General features: G+C 33.9%; 1 protein-coding gene across 9 annotated transcripts in view; it reads left to right on the top strand.

Annotated features, from left to right (window-relative positions):
- Nucleotides 1-12817, top strand: part of LRP1B (LDL receptor related protein 1B) — a 1853519-nt gene that overhangs the window by 1496560 nt on the left and 344142 nt on the right. For all 9 annotated transcript variants that reach the window (XM_032387847.1, XM_032388632.1, XM_032390176.1 and 6 more), the window contains one exon: nucleotides 9568-9757. In XM_032387847.1, the coding sequence (XP_032243738.1) occupies nucleotides 9568-9757 (190 nt within the window). The remainder of the gene's footprint in view (nucleotides 1-9567; nucleotides 9758-12817) is intronic.

Consider the following 12817-nt stretch of genomic DNA (forward strand, 5'->3'; position numbering starts at 1 on the left):
TCCTACATTACAAATAAGGAAATGAAAATACAGAAAAGTTAAATGAATTGCCCATGGTTGTATAGCTGGTAAGTGATAGTGCAGGGATTCAAAGCGATTATCTGAATCCAGAGTTTGTGCTCTTACTTATTACTGTACATGTTTCTCCAACATATTAGGTCTTGGGCATATAAGAATTAAAACATTAATATGCAGACCCTGCCTCCAATGGATTAATATAGTAGAAAGCTATATTGATTTATTCCACAAATAATTTCAGTTGCTTTTTCTATGCCTGGAACTTTTTTCAGTGTTGGGGAAACAACTGAGAACAAACCACTCATGTGTCCTGCTCTTATTCTGATGTGGTGACAGACAAAAAGAGCACAAATAGCAAGGGGCAAAGGAAAAGAATACATAAGTTTGTAGATGGTATTTAATTCTATGAGAATAGATCAGATAAGCTAGGGGACAGAATCAAAAAGAAGAGGACTCTAAATGAAACCTTAGATAATACCTATATTTTAGAGGTTGGGTGGAAGGGTTGCCAGCAGAGGATGCTGGGAAAGAGACAACCAGTGAGATAAGAAGACAGGAAAGAACATGTCAAACAAATGAGCAAACAACATCTCTTGAAAGGGTTTCAAAAGAAAGGCAGTATTGCTAAGTAATTAGATAAGATGAAAAAAATGTGCATTGGATTTAGCAATTGAGAAATTGCTGGTATCTTAAAAAGGGGTAGTTTCAATGTAGTTGTAAAAGATGTCATATGATCTAGTAAAATGGGAGGCCTTTATGTTGTAAGAAAGAGTAGAGAGAAGAAAAGGACCAATGCCCTTGATAAAGAGCACAAGTAGTGGACTTCCCTGTTATAGGAAGACATTCATTTCTCTTAAGGGCAAGATACAATGGAAATGGGCCTGTAAGTTTGGTGGGAAGCTAAGGGGTATGTTTCTGATGAATTTTAATATCAATACAAAGTACTTTGGAAATCTTGCACCTAATTTGACTCCACAATTTTATTTTTTCCATCTAATTTTGTGCTTTTGTCAAAGAATAGTATCTATTTAAAATATTAACAATGGAACAGCCCATAAGTTAAAAAATTATTAAATGAGAGGATGATGATGATACTGATCCCTTAAGTTTATTTGCTTGATAATATAAATTAATTTATACTCAAATTGTTAATGTCTTCATGAAATCTATAATTATAATACTTAAACCTTTAGGTTCTTTCTATTTTTTGAAAGATTGGTCTCTTAATTTGTTAATCTCATAAGTTTTTCTTGGATTCCTGACAACAAAAGTTCTAAAATCTAAAGGTAAATTAGTATTCAAATTCATATTGTTCTATGAAGCATTTTACTTGCCGCTTACTATTGAAAAGATAACCCCTCAAAAAGACATGTTGCTTTATAGCTTTGCTTAGTTGTTCTGTACTATTACAAATGAGTACTTCATTTTTTCCAAAGGGGACAAACTATTATACATGAAGAGCTTTTAATTTTTTTTATTTTTAAGCTGTATTTATTTGAGAGAGAGAGCATGCACATGAAGGTGGGGGGAGGGGCAGAGGGAGAGAAACTTCAGGTAGACTCCCTGCTCAGTGTGGAGCCTGAGGTGAGACTCGGTGCAGGGCAGGGCTTAATCTCAGGACCCAGGAGAACTTGACCTGAACCAAAACCAAGAGTCAGACACTTAACCGACTCAGACACCCAGGCACGCCAATGTGCAAAGCTTTTAAAAGGAAAAAGCACTTGGAATCTAAAAATCAAGATAATTTACTATTACTCTTGATTTTCTAAAGCCATTAAAAAATCTTGTTTATTACTTAAACATATTTGTTCTAAGTATTATAGTGATTCAGAAAGAATTATTATTCAATTTTAATTATTTCTATATAGCTTAAAAACATAGACACTGTATCAAGTTACTTACATATGATATGTAAAGAAACAAATTTAACATCAGAATATGGAAGTTTAGCTTACACTGAGTCTCATATGTTTAAGACCAATCACCTGATAAAATAGCTTTAAAAAACCAAGAGCTGGCAGAGCAACAAAAGGATGTCTGGAATAACATTTCCTCCACTCCACTCTACTCCACAGAAATCCATCAATAAGAGGGAGCGAAGAAGCCAAAACAGGTAATTTTGCTGTGGATCAGAATGGCATAGAAGGGATAACATTGATTCAAGTCAGAGTGAAATCAAGGTCTGAAATCACCAAGTAAAGGGTTATTTAAAAACAAACAAACAAATGAAAAATAGGCAGTAGGCAGAATCAGGCAAGAGATAATGGTTGTAGCACATGGGCGAATACTGAAGAAGTGAGACTGAGTCAGAAGCAAAGTGATGTAGAAAAAGGATGGCTACCAGTAATGTTAGATCAGATACCTGAAGAAGGAAAGGCAGAGCTGAAGAAGGAAAAGGAAATGGAGGGGGAAGAGGGGGGAGGAGGGGAGAGGGAGGAGGAAGAAGAAAAAGAGGAGAAATACATACAGTAATGGCTAAATAAAGTGTTATGCTTCTGGTGCAGAAGTCAACATTATAACTGCTCTTGACTGAAGTCCGTTTAAAAGGCCCTAAGATTAGCAGAAGCTATATGTATGTGTTCTGTCCAATTAATAGTATGTACCACATTTATTATTTAACTAAATGTGTATAATTGACGTACAGCAAATACTTTTCATGAAATTATTAATTTATCACTAAGGAATAGCTCATAAGCTGGATATAATGCTACATTTCTGTTAAGGACCATGTATACCTGTACTATAAGGTACCCAAAGCACTCATTTCTATGCCTTTCTTAAGACTGTGTTTTTGAAGTTGTTTCTCATCTTTTCTTCTGCGCAAAAAAATGACATTTTATGGTCCATTAAAAATAATAGAATAAAATAAAACATAGAAAAGCACTAATCATTTATAAATTAGTAAGTTATTCTCTGAAGGATATTATTTACAAAAAGTATTTAAGCAATGAACAGGTGAGGAGGACCTTACACCAAGGGAACACATATCTAATGATGGACCTTGAGAAACTGGGTCTTAGTTTGGATAAGAAGGCCTTCCCTTTCTTTATATGATATTAAGAAATTATTGTCTGTTCTGTTTATAAAGGAATTGCTGTTGAGATCATTTTGTATGGTATTAACTGATTGAGGGAAATGTTGAATTTTATCTAGACACCTGGAAATGGGCAGAGACACCTGCTTCTCAAGAATATTTAAGTTCGTGACTTTGGCCTGAGGATTTACCGCAGTCTCACAAAGGAAATGCGGATGGGTTCTTAGTGACTTACTAATTATATTTCTCAAAGAAAGCCTGTACATAGAAGGTGTCCCAGCCTTTCCCTGGAGGGTGAAATATGACATACTTCAGTGTTTTAGAAACCTTGGAGTTTATATTTTTCCTGGAAGCCCTAGGCATTCCAATGTTAGTTTAATCTTACTTGAGTCCGTGCTTATCTCCAGTTACTCCTGAAGGAACGACACAACTATAATTAACCATATGCTCAATTTTTTAATGGCTTATATTTCTTTGCTTCCGTTAGTGGTGAAACAAGATAAAGGCATTTGTTGAGACATGTATGAATTTATAAAATTTTCAGCGGAGTCAAGTTCAGGCATAAAGTAGGATTTTAATGGTTTTAAACCTGAACACACACACACACACACACACACACACACACACACACACACACACACAGGTAAAATTAAGAAAAAAAAAACAAAAACAAAAAACAAAACACTGTCACCTAAAAGCTTCAAGCTGTTTCAATTTGCTTCAATACTCCCTTAGGGCAAATTGTTCCTTTTTTCTGGCAAACCCAAGTAAATAGTCCTGTTTGTTATGCAATGTAAAGCAAATACTGTCTTCTAACTTGGAAATATTTGAGGTAATCTGGTTCCAGGGAATTAAAACCACTTTTGGGATAATAGTGAGAACTTGTCTTTGTTAAAGATAGATTGCATGACTGCAAACAAGTTTGTTTTTGGAAAGAAAAAAGTTTGGTTTAGTAAGTAAGATAATGAGGACAAAAGAGTAATATAAAGCAATTACCCATTCAAACTCTTTGAATGGATTGTGTCTCAAGAGGGATGAGGGCCTGAGGTTAAATAGCCACATTCTTGAAAGATAGCTTTATTGCAATACTTTGGGCACAAGAAGGGTCAAATTCAGGTGGTCAAGCATGGAGCAGTTGTATAGGTATGTTCATTGACTGGAACCACATCATTAATGGCTACTTGGATTGGGATCTCTCCATTATATATCTACTAGTTATTTTTGTACATAATAGGCTATTAATTTTGGTTTATTTATTTAATGCTTGCCAGATTACTGAACTCTTAATAGTTTTTCAGCAGATTCTTTGTTTTCCAGATATTTAGTCATAAAAAAAAAATATTTTTTTTCTCTGTAGAATTGTCCCTTGTTTAAATCTGTAGACTATCGTATAGATTTTGATTTTTTTTTAGTTTTTAGTAAATTAGACTAGTAAAAAAATGTTGAGCTTTTTAAAAGTTAAAGAATATAAGAACATAAAGATTCAGGGCAAAGTGTACAGATAAAAGCTATTGCTATAGTTTAGGTGTGATGATGGTTGACATCCCAAATATTTGGCAGCCTGTAGTGGGCCATCCCCAATCTGAATGAATATCAAAAAGTTCAGATCATACCCTGGCGAGTACCCTCTACTGGTACCTGTCAGTCTTGGTGTGTGATTTGTTAATGGCCTTACATAATCTGAGGACATAAAAATGAAAGCTTGTATCTGAAAGATACTTTAGATAGTCATTTTATCGTATTTATTAATGTGAAAATAAAAACGTCTTCAAACCAGAAGGTGGTAGTCTAATTTATAGTAAGAGATCTACATTATAATCTATTAAAAGCAGTTCACCAGTTGAATAATTAGAAAAGGGAAAATAACCCACACAGTTAATCATTTGCAAAGCATTTTGGTTAGGTAGACTTAAGAGAAATTAGCAGGTATTTTAATTTCCTACAATATCCTTACTGGCTAACAATTAAACCATGTCCATTTTTGTTCACCAACATTGTATACTATGTCTAGTAACCCTGTGGCTAGACTCATAATAGAAATATAAGTAGTTATCAAATTAGAACTTAAATTGTACCCAATTTATCGATGCTAATTCTCATATTATTTTATACATTTCCTTCAATAGAGCTCCAGATTTACTTTGATCATCCATAGACCATTTCACACATTTAAAGTGTCAGTATTTTCAGAGTTGTGCAACCATAATGACCATCAATTTGACAATATTTTCCTCACCCCACCCTCCAGGAAAAGCTCATACCAATTAGCAGTTACTTTTTATTCTCCCACCCGATGCTCCCTAACCAGACAACCACTAATCTATTTTATGCCTTTAAAGATTTCATGTAAAGGAAATTCTAGAGTAAGTGGTCTAATGTAACTGGCTTCTTTCACTTAGTATACCATTTTTGTGTTTCATCCATGTTTTAGCTTATATCAGTACTTCATTCTTTTTTATTACTAAAATATATTCCATTATATAGATGTACCACAATTCATTCATCCATTCAGCAGTTGGTTGATATTTGGGCTATTTCTGCTTTTGGCTATTATGAATAAACTGCAATGAACATGTGTGTCCACGTGGATATACGTTTTCATTTCTCTTGGGTATGGACCTACCGGGGAATTGCTTTGTCAAGTGGTAATTATATATTTAAAATTTTGAAAAACTGCCAGACTGTTTTCCAAAACAGCTGCACTATTTTATATTCCCACCAGCAATGTGTGAATGCTCCAGTTCTTTGCTGAAACTTGTTGTTACCTTTTTAAATTACAGTAATCAAAATGGATGTGAAGTATGATTTTGATTTCCATCTTTGTGATGGCTGATAATATCAAACACGGTTTATGTTTTATCAGCCATTTGAATACCCTCATTAGTACCTGGGTTGAAAATTGAGCCTGCTTCTCTGTCTTTAGATCCCGCAGACAAAATTAGGATGCTTTATACTACTAATATAATTTCAAACAACAAACCTTCTGTTACTTCATGGCTTTAGTAAATAAGCCAATGAGTAAGAGAACAGGATACTTTCAAGAGGAGAGGCCATTATGATGCTTTGCAGTTATAGCATATTCTTAAAATAAATATTATTTCCTGTTAATTTTGCTACAGGATTTAATCTGTGACTGTTGTTCCAGCCAGATGAATGGCAATGATTTGTACTTGTAGCTTCCTCCCAAGAGCATCTTCATTGCCTTTCCCGTTTTGTAAGCTCTTATACTGAACACTGTAAAGACAAGAAGGAGCTGTTGTCCCTTCTTCAGTTGTGATGAGATGAAGGTGTGTTCTCTAGGAAGTCCTCTGGGTAATTGTCAGAGTAGTTGTTGGTGTCAGTGTGCCAGGCTGGTAGGATCAATTTCCGATTCCATTTCTGTGGAAATTAGAATCTAGGAAATTAACTATAGCCATGGTTCTGAGTTATTTGCCTGCCTTGTATTTTTAATGAACTGACCTCCTCTTCTTACTTCTACAAAAACGTATCAGGACCTCATTCATGCTTAGCCAAACCTAATTACCAGCTCAAAGGAGGTTGGAGGGAAGGGACCTCTCTCACCTTTTTTTTTTTTTTTAAATAAGTGCATGGAATGAAGAGGTAGTATTTTTACTTGGTTATGCATCACACTTTCAATATAATTATTTTGCTGAGGTAAAAAGTATGGAGTTGCAAAAATAGCACTGTTATTATTTATTTGTTTGTTTATCTATTTACTTATTTAAATTATGCCCATTTTACATTCTTGAGTTCCAAAAGATGTTTAATTCTGTTTAATATTTTAGGGCTGGTTGAGTGGATAGATAGGTATTTTACTTTAATTTTCTTTTTTTTTTTTTTTTTTTTTTTTTAAAGATTTTATTTATTTATTTGAGAGAGAGAGAGAGAGCACAAGAGGGAGGAGTGGGAGAGGGAGAAGCAGACTCCCTGCTGAGCAGGTAGCCCGATGCGGGACTCGATCCCTGGACTCCAGGATCATGACCTGAGCCGAAGGCAGTTGCTTAACCAACTGAGCCACCCAGGCGCCCCTACTTTAATTTTCAAACTACATAATTATCTGCCAGGATCAATAACTCCAAGTTCTTATTCCACCTGTTCAACTGATTCAGGAACCTTAGTATTCAAACACACACACACACACACACACGAACCCACATTGTGTGAAATAATCATAAAAATGATATGAATATCTTAATGTTATCTCAACTAAGATTTTTCATGATTTTTAATTTTATGTATGTCTTTAACTGGCTATTGGTTAATGACAAGTACAATTTAAATAGAGAATTAGATATCTTTTTGAGAAAAAGTGCATTACTGAAATACTTTAAAATGTAGCACCAGATTATGATTAAGTGTACTGTCAGGTTGTCATTTATTACAAAAATAAAATAAAAGAGATTGTACCTGGATAATGAGGTGTATTATGTACTCCGGTAAACCTGGACCTGTCAGCCATAGAAAAGGAGAGTCTGCTTCATCTCCATGGTGATACCAAGTGTTTTTTCCTGATGCGGCAGGGAAAAGGTGGCTATGAAGATGATCTGTCAAAGCCAGTAGAGGGGGAAGTTACAGAATGAGGGTAGATGAATGATTCTGATCTACATGGATTTTTTCAGAGCTACACCATTTCTCATTCTGTTTGTGAATGATGAAAGAGCATAATGCTGCTTACACTACTAATAGAGTTAGCTTCATTTCTAAGATGGTTTGAAAGTGCAAAAAATACAGTGGAATGGATGATTTTTTTAATTAATAATGGAAGTACCTGTGATGAGTTTTAATCTCCCACCTACTCACCTCAAGTAAGAACACCATATGATTCATATAAAAAGAGTTTAACAGATGTTATTGTGATTATGTTTAATATTTTTTCCCCCATCATCTCTGGCCTAAGTTTCCATACTAATCACCTACATTAATTTCTTGTAAATTGTTTTGTTGAATGTGTGAGAGGAAGCCAGTCATAGTAAATAACTAGTTATACAATTCACCTAGAGTCAGACAGGTTGAAACTAATGAGTCATTTGTTTGATTCTAGCTTTGTGTGGATTGAGCATTGGTGATAGGGGCTATAAACCCATCTCTAAATGGTAGTACTAAAGAATACAGGCTTTTGGAAGCAGATGAACCTGTGTTAAAAATCTTACTTTAACTCTATCAGTTCTGTGACCCTGGGTTTCAGTGTCCTTTTTAGGAAAAGAAGAACAATATAACTTCACAGAGTAGCTTACAGGTAAAGTGACGAATGCAAAATAGCACAATGCCTAGCAGAAAGACAGTGCCCGATAAATGGTAGCTAATAATTTTAGTGTTAGTGGATTCTTCTCTGTTGTGTGTAGAAAAAAAAATGACAAAACTTAATCACATTAAAGAAATCTAGTTCAAAAGACTTTAATATTGTTTTGCACTCCCACTAAGTTCTATTGAACATCAAACGAAGTATTTACCCATCTTAAACCTGAAAATAACCCTTTTTATTTACCTAATTTTAGAAGAGCTGAATAATTCCTTTCAGAGATTCTTTGAGAGAAATACAGTGGAAAAACTCTGCTTGTTATAATGTTAATTTCTTAGCATGACTGCCAAAGCTATAGATATCCTTCCCTGAAATTAAACATGTTAAGAGTAATAACTCTGAGAAAAATAGACAACAAGAAGGAAAAACTATAATAATTTGGTTATACTAAAAAAGGTACTCAAAGCACCTCTGAAAAATAACACAGCTATCTTGTATAACACAAGATAGTAATTGGGAAAACAATTTAAGAAATAATTACTCTTGTTTTTCACATTGTCACTTTTATGTACTGGAATCTGTGTGCTACCATTTATCTTTTCTGACAACACTTAAAGCATATGTTAGCCGGTAATTAATTTCATTTTCTTTTGTTTTTATATCACATTAGCTGAATAGAATCAAAGAACTTACTACAGTAACTTATTAAAACATTCTCTACCATTGTTTAATAGTTGGAAGTGTAGTGTTGGATTTGGCTTTTCGATACTCTTGTAGTTTTTGATGTGTTAACTTTTCCTTGACGTCTTCAGATATAGTATCAAGATAAAATTCATTATGACTATACCTCGATGGGAACCTCTACATATGATTTTCAAAAGCATCTGTAAATTATTGCACAGTGGATACTTTTTGAAAATTAATGATTGAGATATGAAAAAAAAGAGACACCATTTTCTTAAATAAAAATTAATTGCTTAATTGAGGTTTTTTTTCTTGAGGGGGGGTGGTGAGACGATTCAGACTTTAGTGACATGATTGGGCAAAAACTGCTCTTGTGACAAATATACCAGTTCATAGCTCAGTTTTGCTGTGTGTAATCAGCTATCAGTTGTAGGCATCAAAATTAATATGTTCTTATTTTGGAGAGTTTGTGAAGAAATGATTGCTAAAATAACATGTAAATATATGAATATATCTTAAATTCCTTTTCTGTGCAGAAACTATGTCTTTTGTAGATAAAAGTGTAAATTTATTCTTTTCTTTCCCCCATCAGATGTGGGTTCTGTTGAAGGACTTGCTTATCACAGGGCTTGGGATACACTGTACTGGACGAGCTCCACTACCTCATCCATCACCAGACATACAGTGGACCAAACACGGCCAGGAGCATTTGACAGGGAGGCAGTCATTGCCATGTCAGAGGATGACCACCCACATGTGCTAGCCCTGGATGAATGCCAAAAGTAAGAAAGAGTGAATTGTTATTTCTTCATTATAAGTCAAAGATTATCAAAGATATGTTAATTTTAAAAAGAATTAACTTTTAAGACACAGGTATTCTTTGAAGTTTTCCTTTCCTGATTCATAAAACTATTTTTTAAAACGAGCATTGTAAATGTGAATAATTAGAATCCAGGCTTGTGAAATGCCAGGTATCAACTCCATGAGAATTCCAGCAAAAGCAAATTTAAATGATGAAAGGGAAAATAGAAACAATACTGTGCTGGAAAAGGTATATGAAGAAGACACTAAAGCCTGATAAATGATAAATGATAAATTGATAAATGATAAATTGAAATGATAAATCTGAAAAAAAAAACCTGTTAACATGTATTAAAAACTAAAAGATGTTTCTATAATCTAAGTAATTTTAACAACTGGGAATCTCTCTAATTGAAACACAGAAAACAACAATAACTCTATGTGCAGCTATATTTTCAAAAGACTTGGCAATAGTCTAAATTTTCCACACGTGTTTGATGACATATTGTGCAGGCATTTAAAATAATACATACAAAGAATTTGTGACAAGAAGAAATACTCAGGCTATGGTATAGAGTGAATAAAAAACAAAACAAATGAGAAAAAATTCATGTTTGGGGTAGATGCCATAAGGAAGCAATTGTATGAAAAAAGAAGAACAAAGCTTGGGTTATGCAGAAAAAAGATTTTTATGAAGTTCTGCTTCCATACAGTATTATAAGAATATTTTACTACTGGAAAGTCCTTTTGTTCTTAAGCAAATAAACAACAATCAGACAAATCTGGCTTTTACCAAGTAGAAATAGAAGAGCTCTTTTTTAGATGTGGTAAAGAAAAAATGAAGAATAAAAAAACAGTTACTGATAAACACTGACCCTGACCACTTGAAAGAAGAAAGGACTGCATAAATTAGTCAGTGTGTGAATAACTAAATCTGGACACTCTTACAGAGCTAGAAATGAGATTAGATTTAATTCAGTTAACACTTTCATCTTAAATGAAGACTCTGAAGGTTGAGAGAAAGCTGATTCCTCACAAGCTCTGGTGACTTAGTTCAGATGGACACAGGCCTTCAAATGCCTGGGCAGAGCTGCTTCTGCTCACACCACGGACCTATCACAATACAGCTTGTTGTTGAATCAACTGCATTGATCTTGACGGTTCACCAGGAGAATCTTAGGATAGTAGTAAGTGTCTGCAGTTAATCAAAGGAATTTCTAAGACAGTTTTGAAATAAACATAAGGGAGATGACTGACAATATTATATATGATTAGTTTTAATTGATAAGTGCTTTATCTTATATTTACTACATAAGCTAAAATTACACTTCCATCTAACATACAGTGAACTGTAAATTAGAATTAAACACATCAAAATGTTTTAATTGAAAAATTACATATAACTAAAATTTAAAGTATAAAAATATTTTTTGTTATACATATCAATGACACTGTCAAATCACTTTTGAAAATGTATGTCAGTTGGTTAACAGAAATTTTAAAGTAAAATCTTAAATTCTAGGTAAAAAACTATTTGAGTTCAAAACTTGGTTCAATTACTATAATTTTAATTACTCAATCTCTCTGGCCTCCGTTTTCTTATTTGTGAAATGAAAGGTGAAATTAAAGGAATACTAATACCTTCAGAAATTCTGTAATTCTAAAACCAATAATTTAGGAAAATACTGCAGATAAGTGTACTTAATACTTTATATTATATGCATAACTTTTAAAATGTTTTAACTTTTTCTTTCAAAAGTCACACTGTGTGGATAAAACTACTGTGTAATTTAAGAAAGTGGAATGCCATTTGTTTTCGCAAATTTACTCATTCATAGGACAAAATATTTTTGACACTTGCTCACTTAGAACACTCTCGTATTCCATAGGATAGATTAAAAGGCTATGAAACTTTTTTTTTCTTTTAAAGATTTTATTTATTTATTTGACAGAGAGAGCGAGAGAGCACAAGCAGGGAGAACAGTAGAGGGAGAGGGAGAAGCAGGCTCCCCGCCAAGCAGGGAGCCCGATGTGAGGCTCGATCCCAGGATCCTGAGATCATGACCTGAGCCGAAGGCAGACGCTTAACCATCTGAGCCACCCAGGCGCCCCAGGCTATGAAACATTTTAACAAAGAGCATAGTTGACCCAGCTTTTCTCAATTGTGGGGGTTATTTTAAATTAGCAAATAGAAAGATTTTTGTCGTGACTTGAATATTGTTCAGTAATAAGTGTTTGCATAATACTAAAAAACCACATATTGAAAATTTTGTTGGTTATAATTCTGCATGACCTTTAAATGATTATACATGGAAATGGTATATATAATCTTGCTGTAAATATGAAATATTATTTCAAATAGTTTTTCTCTGCCAACATATATTAAGCATTTTTTTTCAAATATGTAAAATAGCCTGCCTGTCAGCCTCTCTCTCTTCGTCCCTTCTTCTTTTCCTCCTTTATTCCTTGTTCTTTCCTTGCTTCCTTGCTTCCTTCCTTCCTTCCTTCCTTCCTTCCTTTCTTCCTTCCATCCTTCCCACCTTCTCTCTTTTTCCTCCCCTTCCTGCCTCCCTCCCTCCCTCCCTCCTTCTTTCCTTCCTTCCTTCTCTTCTTTGTTCCATTCTAAGCAGCAACAACCAGTCTTCAAATAAAATTTTAGGGACAGTCCTATAGATAAAATAAGAGAAGAGCTGTTATGGAAAAAATAGGGATTAGAAACTGGAACTCTACAGACTCTCTGTTTTTCAAGTGACTTATAAAGGCTTCCCCAAAGAACAAGTTGACAAACACTGATTTAAAGCATTCTATAAAAACTCTAAGTAACAGATAATACTTTTAGGGAGTTGAGACTAACCTCTGGAATTCCAAAATCAACATTGTCATTTATTTAAAAAATCACACTGACAAAGAGAGAAGAGAAAAGAAGAAATTAAAGAAATATAGTAGTTTATTAATTGTATTTCTCTAAAACATATACAAAGGAGAATGCAGAATCTAAAAAGCAAACCAGGAAAGAGAAGGAGATTTTGATATTTGCCAAT

Source organism: Phoca vitulina, unplaced genomic scaffold, assembly GCF_004348235.1.
Source record: "Phoca vitulina isolate PV1807 unplaced genomic scaffold, GSC_HSeal_1.0 scaffold1, whole genome shotgun sequence".
NCBI lineage: Eukaryota > Metazoa > Chordata > Mammalia > Carnivora > Phocidae > Phoca > Phoca vitulina.